At 40.4% G+C, this 15,948-nt stretch overlaps 1 protein-coding gene across 6 annotated transcripts in view; it reads left to right on the top strand.

Annotated features, from left to right (window-relative positions):
- anks1b (ankyrin repeat and sterile alpha motif domain containing 1B) overlaps positions 1 to 15,948 on the top strand; it is a 162,887-nt gene that overhangs the window by 88,047 nt on the left and 58,892 nt on the right. For all 6 annotated transcript variants that reach the window (XM_081362771.1, XM_081362772.1, XM_081362774.1 and 3 more), the window contains one exon: positions 3,640 to 3,826. In XM_081362771.1, the coding sequence (XP_081218897.1) occupies positions 3,640 to 3,826 (187 nt within the window). The remainder of the gene's footprint in view (positions 1 to 3,639; positions 3,827 to 15,948) is intronic.

Here is a 15,948-nt window from a genome sequence, read left to right as displayed (position 1 = left end):
CATTCCCAAATTCTCATTACTGCACAAAAACAAAACTCAAAGGCCCATTGTTGTCCAGTATTTCTGGTGTAATAATGACATCATCACTGCTTGTTTTTATATGTACTTTTTTTTTCTGTTGTTGTTAACAGATGCTAGGAGCTTGATACTGTTGACACTGTACATTTAATTAAATTAATTAATCATGATACATTTTTTGATTCCAGAAGATTCAAGATTCTGATTCTCTATGTTCTTCAATAAAAATAACTTGAGGGGGGAATATATATAATTTCAGTTTACCTCTTGATGTTTTTAACATTTTAATTAAGCTACATTTTCTTAAATATAATTTAATAAGTCACCCTTTTATGTTTGATGAATGCCTCTGGTTGAGAACCAGTGAGTTTTATGAAACAAGTTCATAAAACTCAAAACAATTAAACAACTCATATTACTTAAAATGTGTCAGTTTTGTGAACTCAAAAGAAAAAGGAAGTTCTAAATACTCATAAAAGTTAATTCGATGTAACTAATTTACCCTACTCAAACCAATTAATTATTTCGAGCATTATGGTTTACACTGTAATATATTTGTAATTCCCCCCCCCCCCACATTATGAGAACGAATTAGAGTTTTTCCCACATTATAGTAATGAGAATTTGACTCAAACACGTTCTTGACAAGTGTCAAGAGATGCACCCAGAGATCCTTCTGCAGATGGTAGATCAACACCCTGTGTCACTCAACGTATTTCCCAAACCAGATGAGCATATAAAATCAATGCTGAATGTTTCTCCGTAATTATAAATTCTCGCTCCGAGATTTGAGCTGAATGTGATCTGCATACGCATTGACAGTACTGCATTCCTAAATGTGCTGAATGCCCCACTGGGAGGTGAAACAGTCGCGTTAGTAGCATTTATTGCCCCGCGATCCCAAAGCCCACTGAATAATTATCATAATTACCATCCATAAATTAGCGCACAATTTCTCACTCTGTACTCATTCGCCGAATAATGCCCTGCGTAATGAAGGTAGTGTTAGTTAGCTAACGTGCAGCCACACATGCACGTGTGTGCAAGTCTACCATGTGTGCTTCTTTATCCCCACCTTGGAGAGAAATCTGTCAAAGTGTGTGTGTGTGAGACTGCTGTAGAACATTATTAGAGGAGACAGTGGGTGTGTTTGATGAACAGGCATGTTTTGTTTTTTAATTTAACTACAGTCAGCCATGACAGACTCATTAGGAGTTCATGGTGAGAGACAGCAAGTCTGTGTGTGAGTAACAGGTTCATTAGCAGCACTTCCTGACACAAGGTGTGTTTGACAACAAAATGAAAATTGCCTGAATTTGCAGATTCGGGCTAAACTGGTAGCTGTGCATAGTCAAATATGCACATTTGCTCAACTATCTTTATCACCTCTTTTCCAACAGAAAATGGTAACTGAGTGCTGCAGGATTTTTAAAAATTCATTCAGGTGGTATTGAAAAGCATTAATAGTGAGCAGTGTTTCTCAGTAAAATAAATAAAGTATACATGAAATCAAAAAAATGCACTCAAATATCTGCTTGGTATAATGATAATAATAATCACTTTGCATGAAATGAGCAAATAAAAATACAGAGGAATCAAACGGATGCAAATGAAAAACAAAATTGCAGAAACAAACACAAAACATAAGCAAAGAAGAACTTAAGTACCATAGTATGTAAAGAAAAATATCTGTTTTGTATATAAAAGAGACAAAGAATTATTTCTCCCACTGAAAATCGATCTGTTAGCCTTTTTTCTTGCTAACCTCTTTTTTTTTTATATATATATATTTAACCACCCCGAGAGGAAAGAATAAGAATCAGTTTTCCAACACTGAGCTAGTCTAGTCACAAGAACATCTTTAAGAATTATATTGCGAACAGGTCGTAGAAACGTGGTGAGATCTACTTTGGTTGGAGGCCTTTAGAGGTAAGCTGCAGTCATGTTGTACATTATTAAACAATGACACAAGAAAGAAAATTGATTTAAGGCTGGTTGAAGCACGTACAGTAAAAAAACCAACGCTATCTCATGACCAATTCGTACGAATTCGTACGAATGATAAAAAGTTGGCTAATTCCTACTAATTCGTACGACCTAGCTCGTACGAATTTGTACGATTTGTCTAAACCCACGTGATGGGTAGGTTTAGGGGCGGGGTCAGGGGTTGGTCATTCGTATGAATTCACACGAATTGGCCAAATCGTAAAATATGTACGATTTTGCAAAAATTCGTACGAGCCAGGTCGTATGAATTCGTACGAATAAGCCACCTCGTAGAATTTGTACGTTTTCCTGTGAGATCGGGCTCAAAAAAACCTTTGCTTTAAATGTATTTATTATGTATCATTTTTTTTTTATTAAATATAACCACAGTTCACCCTCTCTTTACTTCAATCTTGTTTGCGCTATGATTTTTAGCACTGGTTTCAAGTGGAGCCAGTTTTCTGCCAAGTGCGTGTGAAATTAAATCACTTAAATCAGAGACATTTTTCTCATGCATAATAATTAATTTGCCATTTTGGACACCTGTGATGCAACTGAAAGCAAAGATGATGATGTAAGGCTTCCTGTGGTTATACAACTGCTTGACTCTGCACATAGTCATCTCCTTTTGCCGTTTTCTCTCCTATCTCACTCTGTCTCTCCCTCTCGCTGAGCAATATGTATCGCACATCTATTCCACCTCCTACTTACAGGCTTACTTCTCTACTGTAGACAAACTCTATTGTGTAGTGCACTTGATTTTTGTTGGGATGTATTTGCAGAAATCGTTAGTGAAAGCAAGCATCAGAATTTCATACAAACTTGGGGGTGGGAGATATTGATTTGGGCCTATCACCAACTATGCAGGACATCTAGCAAATGCACAGGAACATGTTAACAGCCAGACAGAACACCTCAGCAACTGTGTAGCAACACCCTGACAACAGTCCACAACATTTGTGGATCGTTTTGCATGGGTACCATTAAAATTTTCTTTTTATTACGATTGGAGTCATTTATGGAAATATAAAAGGCTGTTGCGAATTTCTAACGATTGTGACCATTTCTCGTATTTAATTTATCTCTCACAATTTGACCTTATATTTTTCAGTTTCCCATAATTATAACTTCTTACTATTGCAACTATTTCCATTGTGACTATATATTTCACAATTGCATCTTTCTCACACTTGCAACTATTTCTCATAATTGCAACTTTCTCAAAATTACAACTATTTCTCATAGTTAATTTTTCTCACAGTTTGACTTTTTATTTAGCAGTTTCCCATAACTATGACTTCATATCTTGCTATTGCCACTATGTCTATTGCGACTATATACAGTATCTCACAATTGCTACTTACACTCACACTTTAATTTTTGCTCAAAAACAAGCTTGATTAAAATTTCTGGTGAATCATGTCCAAACTCAGTCTGCTGCTCTTGAAGTTGAATTATAAACCACACATTTATGCTGTGTCGCTCATATTCACAGTCCAGAAATTTCTCTCTCTTCTAGATGACTCCAGCAGCCAGTAATTGGTTACGATCGCTTTGGAGATCGTATCATCTTAGCTAATATAAAATTTACTTTTTAAGTGACTAATGCTAAAATTTCACTCTTTCTTGTCATAGCCAAAGCAACGGACTTCGCTGTCCTCCTCCCAGGACGTCCAGAAACCCCTACAGAACCACAGCTGTGAGCCCTCGGAGGTCAGCTCATCTCTTGGCTACGCCAGCTTCAGCACCAGCCCCCCCGCCAGCCCCCCCATCAGCCCTGCCAACTGCTCAACCGGATCCGCCGAAGACTACGGCCTCACTGGTACGACTCTTCTCATCTTGTTGGTCTAGAGGACAAAGATTTCTCTTAAAATCCCTTAAGACAAATAAGAAAGACACAATTTGAGAAAACTGCTGACATGCATTAAGAATAAAGCGTTATGAAAGTGTCTTGAGTAAACAAACAATAGTAGCTTTGGGACAGGTTCGCTTTCTGTTCACAGGGGAGGTGTTTCTATGGGCATTTCAGCCAATGATATCACCGGCTGGATAACCCAGCCGACCCCCCTGCGTCTCTCATACAGACATGTTAATTTCAGCAGGAAGCCTCTCTCTTGATTTGCTTGTGCCAGCAATGGAGTGATTCCCGCTGCTTTGAGCAGCACTACTGTAAAAGTGTGACTGAATTACTCATCAAACCACATTTTAACGGCTTGAACAGCATTTTAAAGTGCCGCTCAGCTACTCGGCACGGTATGAAAGCAGCAGCCAGCATCAGAGCATGTGGGAATGTCCTCGGTCTGAGTTGTTTGTAAAAATACTGCATTCAGAGAGCGACACAGGGAGGTTCTGCACAAGGCCCTCTGCAAACGCACCATCTCAGCAAACGTCAGTGTTTTGGCACGGGCGGTTTTGCTGTCATTTCCTCAGCATCCACCTACGGCACTGCTGGTCGAGTGGGCAGTTGATGCTGTTTCCATGGCGATGTCATCCTGGTGCTGAGGTGGGGTAGTCATGGTGACGCTGGTGTACTTTGCAGTCCGTTGGATTTCACTAATGCTTCGCACATGCTTGTCTGGCACCCTGATCCCCTGACGCATGTGTTCAGAGAAATAGGGGGAAAGTAGGGAGGTGGGAGAGAGAGAATCTAATTATAAGAGTTAGTGCTTATTCACTTTTGCCAAGTTTGCTCTTTTAGTTTAGATACGGTAACAGGGGGGATGTTGCAATAGCTACCTTTGTTAAGTGCAATTTTTACTTTCCTCCTGCAGTCAGGTAGCATCCAAAATGAACACACCACTTGTTAGAAATAATTGTGTTTGGTGAGTAAATAAAACAGTTATTTGTGAGTTGTCCAGTAAAAATATACTTTTGACAATCAAGGATTTTTTTCATTAGCATTTTTTATTTTTCCACCAGATGTGAAATAACTCTCATTAAGAGGATCAATATGAGAAACAAAATAATGATGCGTCTTTTTGACGTTTTTGCGGCAGGTACGGTTTCACATAAAGATAGAGTCTGACTCACTAACTCAGGAGAATTAGTTGTGATATTATGATAATTCAAGTATTGCAGTTATAAATACAGTATATATTATTTTCAATGATAATGTAATTATTTCTCAAATTTGATAAATAAATTGTACTTTTTTTTAGATAGATAGATAGATAGATAGATAGATAGATAGATAGATAGATAGATAGATAGATAGATAGATAGATAGATAGATAGATAGATAGATAGATAGATAGATAGATAGATAGATAGATAGACAGATGTTACAATTACTATTATATTATATTAATTAAAAAATATTACTAAATATTGTCTAGTACTTTTTATGGCTGATAAGAAAGTATTTAATATATATATATATTAAATAGTTTCTTATCAGCCATAAAAAGTACATACACACACACACACACACACACACACACACACACACACACACACACACACACACACACACACACATGTAATGTATAAGGTAATATATATATGATAATATGTTTCTTTTATAATGTAATTATCTTATTTTTTTACTTATAAAAATACATATTTTTAAAAATATATATGTTTACATATTAATTATATTATATTATTATACTATATTATATTGTATAAAAAATGATAAAATAATGCACAATTATTTTCATGGATTGGTAAGTATTTATGGCTGGTAAATACACTCCCCATTGGCAGGTGTGGCAAAAAAAGTTGATTTTGAATTTTTTCATCCTCAAACTTTTGTACCATTTATTAAACTCAATCACTTATATAGATCCCAAAGGATGCCATAATTTCTTCTGTATCGCTCCTGAAATTCTCCCTACCTGTGGATGTGTGTGGCTGAAGGTCCCGGCAACCCTTAAACTAAAGCCTCATTTGGCCTGTGAGTTACAGTACATGACTCTCCCTGGCCACATTATACATCATTCCCTCTGTACAAGACAAGCAATCTCTTAAGGAAGGCAAATGGTGATGGATGGTGAAGGAAATATCACTGTTGCATTCAAAACCCTTTTGCCACTACAGGGAAGTTTATATCTCTGTTTGCCAGGTCTCCACTGTGAAAAGGGCCTTTTCATCTCAGTCACTCTCCAGTCTAACAGGGGGCTTTTCAAATGGAGGGGTGCTCTCCTCTTCTCTTTGATGGCGGCTCCCTGTTGGTCTGCCCTAATACACGTGTCTTCTGTCCCACTGTCGCAGGACTTTGTATGGTGGCAAATTTCAAGGGGTTTCTGAGGTGTTTCATCTGGTAGTGTGAAGTTCTGAGGTTCTTTGCCTTCTTGCCTGGAACAGAAGCAGATTTGTAGGTTATCAACATCTAGCAGTGCCTTCTGTTGATGGTACTTTTATTTAATTCTGCTGGCATATGATGTAAAAAAAAAAAAAAGGCGCCATCACTGGAATCACATGTTAGCATCTCCTCTGAGAGGCCAAGACATACATTCCAAGCGCTGTTGTGATTGAAGCCACGGATCAGAGCTGAAATCACAGTAAAGGCATTGAAGTCCTCTCTCTGCAGCTCCAGGAATAGATCTCACATTTTCATGCTTTCGTTCACCCTATCTTCTTTTTTTTCCATCTTCCTCCTCCTCCTCCTCCTCCTCCTCCTCACTATTTATTAGCTTTATAATGTTCATTGTATTGTTGCCGTGGCAACTAACGTTGAGTGAGGAGCGCACTGTAGTTTCTTTGATGCCGTGCCTTCATAGGTAATGAAATGAAGTTCTGTCGTTTCCCTACAGTAGGTGCAAGAGAGATGGAGAGATAGACGCAGGCATGATGAGAGTGTGGAGAAGACAAGTTCTCATCGCTTTGGGTTACCAAAGGTGGTGTATTTTTATCCAGCTGCGCTTGGTGCAAACATTATTGATGTGGTTCTTTGTAACTGTGGGGAGAGATGAGTGAGATTGCAGAGTTGCGATGCACTGAGGCATTTCAGCTGCGAGATAGAGTCAAGTTGTCCTTTTATTGCCAAGCATGATGACCTGCGTCCATCACCTCAACCAGTCGAAAAGTTCAGCAATGAATTCATTGATTGGATGTCAGAATTAAATATTAGAATATTGAATTTGCAGCATTGTTCTTACTTAATATTTCATTTTCATTGCAAGTTCCTACGTCTGACTTTGCAAATTGTAATCAAAATGGGATGTATTGGAGTAAAGCAGTCTGGTTGAAATAAAATGTATGCATTTGACAATTTTCAAAAGGTCTTCTGGACATTTATGCCTTTATTGCATGAGTGGGATTGAGGAGAGACAGCAAGTGAGAAGTGGGGAATGGTATGGGCAGTAGAGTTTGTTGGATTGCTGCACACAAGGCTATAGATTTGACATTTACTCTTCAACGTGTACAAACTACTAAACTAAACTAGTTACAATAACAATTACAGTGGCTTCCATGATGATTCTGTAAATGAGTAGGTCAAAGAAAAATACCGGGTTGCCCACTGGCAATTACAGCATTGTGGTGGCGTTCTTGTGCATTCAACCAGTAAATACAGCCATTCTAACATCACTTAATGGCAGCATCAGTCCAGTCTGTGGGCATCTTGATAATGCCCTTGGACAGCTATTTCCAGCTTTTTTCCAAATCACAGTTTTGATCTACTTGAATGGAGAAAGAATGAAATCTCTTAAACTGTTGGCTAAATGTATATATATATCTAGTTGTGTCAAATCGATTAATCACATCTAACATCTAACTCAACATTTTGTTATATAATATATGTATATATATTATTACATTGATATATATTGTGTGTGTGTGTGTGTGTGTGTGTGTGTGTGTGTGTGTGTGTGTGTGTGTGTGTGTGTGTGTGTGTGTGTGTGTGTGTGTGTGTGTGTGTTTGTGTAATTAGATTGCTTGGGTTACTTGTTGTAAAAGACACATATGAGAAAGTTGAGCTTTGAGGTGAAAACAGTGGGACAGATATCATCCTTTGATAAACAAATCCTTCCCATTCAATTTGATGCACTGACAGGTTGCTGTGCTCAAAAAGAGAGAGAAAAAGAGCAGAGAACAGGTGCAAAAAGCTACTGAATCACCAGCCGTTGCCCATTTCTCATGTTTAAAAGTATAGCTTTAAACATGAGAACACACACATGCACGCACGCACATACGCACACACACGCACGCACGCAAACACGCACGCACACACACACACACACACACACACACACACACACACACACACACACACACACACATACACATATATATGCATGCACTGTATGTGTGTGTGTGTGTGTGTGTGTGTGTGTGTGTGTGTGTGTGTGCACTATATATATATATATATATATATATATATATATATATATATATATATATATATATATATATATATATATATATATATATATATATATATATATATATATATACATTATGTGTAGAAAATTAAATCCAATTTTTAAAAACAAATCATTAAAAAATAAACACAAAAAATCTAATATTGCCCTAGAAATAGTGCAGGATCTTAAAATATTTGTTTGGACTTTTTCTGTTTTTATTAATATATTTTTATTTATTTACTTGTTTATAAAAATTTCAACTTGAATTTCCAGGATTTCCAGAAAAATAGTGTGATCTTAGATTTTTAGACTCAACTTGGTATTTTACAACAATTATCAATAAATAATGACAAAAAGTGCATCATTTGACAATAATTGCTAAATTTGATATAAAAGCAAATGCCTGTACTAGCAATCTAGAATAACAAAACTAGATGTTGCCTTTGTTCATTGATTGTTTCTTTTATTTGAAAGTTGGGATGTCTTTTCCAACAGCCACCATGTTCTTCAATTCACTTTTCGATAATTGCCTTAGTGTCCTCTTCTGTACTGCCAAGAATGTCCAAGAATTATAAACTGACCTGATGTCCACTTATGCTCTTCACCATATTAATGGAGTGTTTTGGTGTGAACCCGTGTACTCATGCAGGCGTTATTGTGCACCCTACTCGTCTTTATGAGTCAGCATGCCTAACGGGACTCCGTGGCATAATTAAACACCATCATTCCATTAAAGAGAGTTTTATTAGAGGATCTGTGTGTGTGTGTGTTCCCTGCCTCCACAGGGATTCATAGATCAGAGTACTGTGCCTGGAGTGCTTATATGAAAATTAATGTTTTTATTGTCCACCCATAAACACACACACACATACAGTACTCACACACATGCATATACGTACTCCTACAACTGTATAAGCGCGCACACACACACACTTGTATCATCTAAACAGTTCTGGTTTCTAATGTTACACAAATCTACCATCACTCTTCTGACAGCATACGGACCCCACAGCACTTTTCAATGCTGGTTGCCTTGGAGATGGTGCGCTTTGAGACAAATGGGAAAGCTACAGTGAATTCAATATTTTATAATTGTTTATGATTCCTGCGGGTATATAGGGAGAGATTCCATACAAGAAAGGGTATATTGAATTGTATATTGTAGAAGTGCCACCCATGAGACCTGAGTGACTGACAGATTCATAGACTGATTTGTATCGATGTACATTTAGACGTCGGCCAGCAGGCCCTTTAAGATGTTAGGTGATTGACAGGTCTGATATTGTTCTGTGACTTTTAATATCTGAGAGTGAGTCAAAGACAAGCACCAGAGAAAATGAAACAAGATTGTACCAGATGTGGTGCTGAACCCTGTCCTGCAAACATAACCTAACTTGCCCCTCCTGATGTAACTCAGTGAGGAAATGCTCACACGCTCATACACGCCCTGCTTTATCTGTAGGCTACACAAGTTAATGATTTTTTGATAATTTATGTTAATGTCACTACAACTTTTTTGGGCTATTGGGATTTTATGCTCAATACTTTGGTAGAGACGTTTGATAAGACAAGAATCACTATTACTATTGCTTATACTTTGTGCATACTTGGGTTAGTGATATGAATAAACAAACCTCAAACTGTAAGCACACTTCAGTACATCGAGGAAAGGATTAAGCAATGTTATGCCTTTTCAAAATGATTGATTTTTGTGGTTGCTATGTGATTGCTACTGTGTTCTGGGTGGTTTTTAGCACAAGGATATGCCATTGCTAAGGAGCTCTGGGTTTCTAGATGGTTTCTTACTGCCCCAAGTCAAAAGAGCCCATGCCATCACCCCATGATATTTTGATCTCTTAATGGCTCATGTCCCCCATTCAATGTAAGCCTATGATTTTCTTAAACCTTTTTTATAATATACTAGGTAAAAATCACAAGTCTAATTGTTTTTAAATTTAATAGCATACATTTCCTCAAAAAAAGTCATGATTTGACTTACACATTATACATGCCCAGGGACCTCCTCACTCAGGCAACTTAGAGCCGTTCAATATAAAAAGAGCTATATTTTCAAGGTAATGAAAATTATATACACTGCCATTCAAAAGTTTGAGTTCGGTAAGCAAAAACAAACAAACAAAAGACCAGTAATATTTTGAAATATTTTCACAATTTAAAATAACTGGTTTCTATTTTAATATATTTTCAAATGTAATTTATTCCTGTGATGCAAAGCTGAATTTTCAGCATCATTACTCCAGTCTCAGAAATCACTCTAATAAGCCTTAATTGGTGCTCAAAAAACATTTCTGATTATTATCAATGTTAAAAACAGTTGTGCTGCTTCATATTTTTGTGGAAACCATGATACATTTTTTCATTTTATTTTTGATGAATGAAAAGATTAAAAGAACAGCATTTATTTTATTATTTTTTTAATTATTTATTATTTATTAAATATTTGGTAACATTATAGTGTGTCTTATAAATCACACTACTTTTGAACGGTAGTGCATTATTAAATAATATATTATGCTAAACAGATAACACTTACTTCAAATAGTCTCACAGATAACTTTTTCTGTATTATATAGCTGTCTGCGAACCCCTTGTTTTATCATTGCAGACCCTAAGTATGAACTGTAGTAATATGCCTTAGCAAGCTAACTAAGAAGATTGTTTTCTGACTATTGGAATATTAGAGTCCTTTATTTATTTATTAAACTGTATGTAAAATGCACATACATTTTCCTCTCTTCCTCTCTCTGTGAGCTGCCGTAGGACTGGCAGGATCTCTGGTCCTATTTTTGGCAGGAAATGGGTGCAGTTCAATACGGCGCAGTAAACATTTGTTAACAAGCAATTAAACATGTGGCCTTTAATCCACTGGAAGAGACAGCCATCAGCTCAGTGTGTGTGTGTGCGTTTGTGAGCGGCTCAGCCCATTCGGCTCTTTTTCTACTGTTCTCCATCATTACTGCCTCCTGCATCTACAACCCCACCCTGATTTTGAATTTCAGACTAATCTAAATAGACAAACAACATTAACATTAAGTTCCTATATACTGTATAAGCTCACAAATACGTACGTCTAAAGTACTTATTTAGTTTCTGTTGTGACATGACAAGACATGACAGTGTTCGAGTGTGTGCACAGATGAGTGTGTGTAAATGTGTGCACAGAAACATCACTGGAATGCTGTGTGGTGCAACAGTGGCCCTATCAGATCTTTGAGAATGAAAAACTACTTGTAAACGAATGTGTGCGAGTGTGACCTCAGAGGTGGGACTCGCACACATAACCTCATTCCTCATAAGATCGTCCTCCTGGAAAGTTCTGCTGGCTGTTTTGCTGCTTTGTACCTGTTTGCTAAAGTATACGAGCGCAATAGAGGTTTTCAAGAAGGAGGTAGGTGATCTAGCATTATTGCAGAATGTGATATTTTTAACCATGGGTGTTTCTCCATGTTTAATGAAGGGAGGAAAGGTTCACAACTTTTTAAGAATATACTCTTTTTAATTTAACCCCTGTTGGGCTTTAGATTCAAGCTGAGATTCGCTCTCTTCACTGTCGGCCCAGCATGCACTGCGCCTCCTGTTGTATCACTGGCTCTGGCTGATGTTATCCTCCCTGCTGTTTACTGCATGTTCTGGAGGAGCTCTTCACACTAGTGAGTCAGAAATACAGCAGTAAGCTCATCATCTGGATAAGAACTCCGTAAGCTGCTCTCACACCCAGCAGTCTAGTCGCCCAAAATCAAAATTAAGTCCTCATTTACTGTGGTTTCGATAGTACTTGAGCTCTATATTCTAAATCTTCTGGAGTTATATGATGGATTTGTGTGAGAAGATCTTTCTTAAATCTCATTTGGGTTTGCATGTATTAAATATGGTGAGTTGCATTATTGATGAGAATTAACCCTGTAAAGCCTGACATATGAAATAATAGTCTAAAATATACATCCATCCATCCATCTTATTACGCTTATCCGGGGCAGCAAACTAAGCAGAGATGCTCAGACTTACCTCTCCCTAGACACTTCCTCCAGCTCTTCCGGAGGGATACCGAGGCGTTCCCAAGCCATCCGAGAGACATAATCCCTCCAGCGTGTCCTAGGTCTTCCCCGGGGTCTCCTCCCGCTGGGACGCGCCCGGAACACCCCCCCCCTGGGAAGGAGTCCAGGAGGCATCCGGAACAGATGCCCGAGCCACCTCAGCTGGCTCCTCTCGATGTGGAGGAGCAGCGGCTCTACTCTGAGCTCCTCCCGAGTGACAAAGCTCCTCACCCAACTCTAAGGGAGCGCCCAGCCACCATGCGGAGAAAGCTCATTTCGGCCACCTGTATCCGAGATCTTGTCCTTTCGGTCATAACTCCACAGCTCATGACCATAGGTGAGAGTAGGAACGTAGATTGACGGGTAAATCGAGAGCTTCGCCTTGCAGCTCAGCTCCTTCTTCACCACAACAGACCGGTACATCGACGGCATACTGCACTGCAGAAGCTGCACAGATCCATCTGTCAATCTCCTGTTCCATCCTTCCCTCACTCGTGAACAAGACCCCAAGATACTTGAACTCCTCCACTGGAGGCAGGAACTCTCCACCAACCTGAAGTGGGTAAGCCACCCTTTTCCGACTGAGAACCATTGCCTCTGATTTGGTGGTACTGTTTCTCATCCCAGCTGCTTCACACTTGGCTGCAAACCGTCCCAGTGCATGCTGAAGGTCCTGGTCTGATGGGGCCAACATGACAACATCATCTGCAAAAAGCAGAGACAAAATCGTGTGGTCCCCAAACTGGACACCCTCTGGCCCCTGGCTGCGCCTAGAAATTCTGCCCATAAAAATTATGAACAGAACCGGTGACAAAGGGCCGCCCTGCCGGAGTCCAACATGGACCGGGAACAAGTCTGACATACTGCCGGCAATGCAAACCAAGCTCCTGCTCCGGTTGTACAGGGACCGGACAGCCCTTAGCAAAGGGCCCCGGACCCCATACTTCCAGAGCACCCTCCACAGAACCCCACGAGTCACACAGTCAAATGCCTTCTCCAAATCCTCAAAGCACATGTGGATTGGTTGGGTGAACTCCCATGAACCCTCCTGGACCCTGGAGAGAGTAAAGAACTGATCCAGTGTTCCACGACCGGGACGAAAACCGCACTGTTCCTCCTGAATCCGAGGTTCTACTATCAGCCGAATTCTCCTCTCCAGTACTCTGGCATAGACTTTCCTGGGGAGGCTGAGAAGTGTGATCCCCCCTGTAGTTGGAACACACCCTCCGGTCCCCCTTCTTAAAAAGAGTGACCACCACCTCGGTCTGCCAGCCCAGAGATACTGTCCCCGACCGCCACGCAATGTTGCAGAGGCGTGTCAGCCAAGACAGCTCCACAACATCCAGAGTTTTGAGGTACTCAGGGCGGATCTTATCCACCCCCGGTGCCTTGCCACCGAGGAGCTTCTTGACTACCTCGGTGGCTTCAGCTTGGGTGATGAACGAGTCCACCTCGTGGAGAATATGGTCCACTCAGACTCAATATCTCCAGACATCCTCTGAATCCGGTCGAAGCTCCGCTGGAGGTGGGAGTTAAAGATCTCTCTGACAGGGAACTCGGGCAAACGTTCCCAACAGACCCTCAAGGTACTTTTGGGTCTCCCGAGACTGTCCAGCTTCCTCCCCCGCCATCGGATCCAACTCACCACCAGGTGGTGATCAGTTGACAGCTCCGCCCCCTCTTCACCCGAGTGTCCAAGACATACGGTCGGAGGTGGGATGAAATGACCACAAAGTCAATCATCAACCTCCGGCCCAGGGTGTCCTGGTGCCACGTGCAATGATGGACACCCTTATGCTTGAACATGGTGTTCGTTATGGACAAGCTGTAACTAGCACAGAAGTCCAATAACAGAACACCGCTCGGGTTCAGATCAGGGGGGCTGTTCCTCCCAATCACGCCCCTCCAGGTGTCACTGTCGCTGCCCACGCGGGCGTTGAAGTCCCCCAGTAGAACGACGAAGTCCCCAGTCGGAGAGCTTTCCAGCACCCCTCCCAGAGACTCCAAGAGGGCCGGGTACTCTGTACTGCCGTTCGGCCCATAGGCACACACGACAAGGCGCAGGGAAGCGACCCTCTCGTTCACCGGGGTGAACTCCAACACATGGCGGCTGAGCTGGGGGGCTGTAAGCAAATCCAAACCAGCCCGCCGCCTCTCACCATGGGCAACTCCAGAGTGGTAGAGAGTCCAGCTTCTCTCAAGGAGTGTGGTTCCAGAGTCCAAGCCGTGCGTGGAGGTGATCCCGACTATCTCTATTCTGTACCTCTCAACCTCGAGCACAATCTCAGGCTCCTTCCCCGCCAGTGAGGTGACGTTCCACGTCCCTAAAGCCAGTTTCCGTGTCCAGAGATCGGGTCGTCATGGCACCCGCCTTTGGCCACCCGATCCACTATGCACCGGCCCCTTAAGGTCCCTCTGCAGGTGGTGAACCCACGGGAGGGCGGCCCCATGTCACTCTTTCAGGCTGAGCCCATGGGGGGAGGCCCGGCCACCAGGTGCTCGCATGCGAGTCCGGGCCTGGCTCCATGGTGGGCCTCCGGCTGCGCCATGCCAGACGACATCTCGGTCCTTGTTGTTATTTGCTTCATAATGGGCTTATGAACCGCTCTTAGTCGGACCCGTCACCTAGGACCTGTTTGGCTTGGGAGACCCTGCCAGGGGCATATAGCCCCGGACAACATAGCTCCTAGGATCGTTCGGGTACTCAAACCCCTCCACCACGATAAGGTGGCAGTTCAAGGAGTCTGAAATATATATTTATTTAATATATATACTGTACACATAATTAATATATATGTATATAATATATATATATAATCTCAATATATATAATCGACATAATTATATATATATATAAATTAATATAACCATTTATTGACAAAATCTTATCTGAAAAAGTTTTTTTTTTATCATATTTGATTGCTACATCAGACTTTGTGGCTTTTGTATATGATATAAGAGAATATTGAGCTCATACTCACGGAGGAAAAAACACCAGGGCTAAACCCAGTTTTATTAGGGCTAAACCTATCGCAAAAAAATATGTATTTTGGTGAAGTTGCTGATATTTATATGGGCAAAACATTTGATGATCCTGACAATCTTGTAATGTAAATCATTAAGATCTTTATAACAATATAACAGACTACTTAAATAAAATGCTTAAATTGGAATATAGTGACTTGAGTCGTTTGTACGCCTTTTATGTTACTTCTTTTGGAGTTTGGAATGTTTAAATGATGACATAATTTAATGTGTGTGTGTGTGTGTGTGTGTGTGTGTGTGTGTGTGTGTGTGTGTGTGTGTGTGTGTGTGTGTGTGTGTGTGTGTGTGTGTGTGTGTGTGTGTGTGTGTGTGTAAACTATCCTTTTAAACACGAGGAATGGGCAACAGCTGGTGATTCAGTAGCTTTTTGCACCTGTTCTCTGCTCTTTTTTTTTTTTTTTTGAGCACAGAAACTTGTCAGTGCATCAAATTGAATGGGAAGGATTTGTTTTTATCAGAGGATGATCTCTGCCCCACTGTTTTCACCTCAAAGCTCAAGTTTCTCATATATGTGTCTTTTATAAATTACGACAAGTAAC

This window comes from Scardinius erythrophthalmus, assembly GCF_964197995.2.
Source record: "Scardinius erythrophthalmus genome assembly, chromosome: 4".
In the NCBI taxonomy this organism is placed as follows: Eukaryota; Metazoa; Chordata; class Actinopteri; order Cypriniformes; family Leuciscidae; genus Scardinius; species Scardinius erythrophthalmus.
Note: the sequence above shows the minus strand (reverse complement) of the source record. Positions and strands in the feature narration are given on the sequence as shown.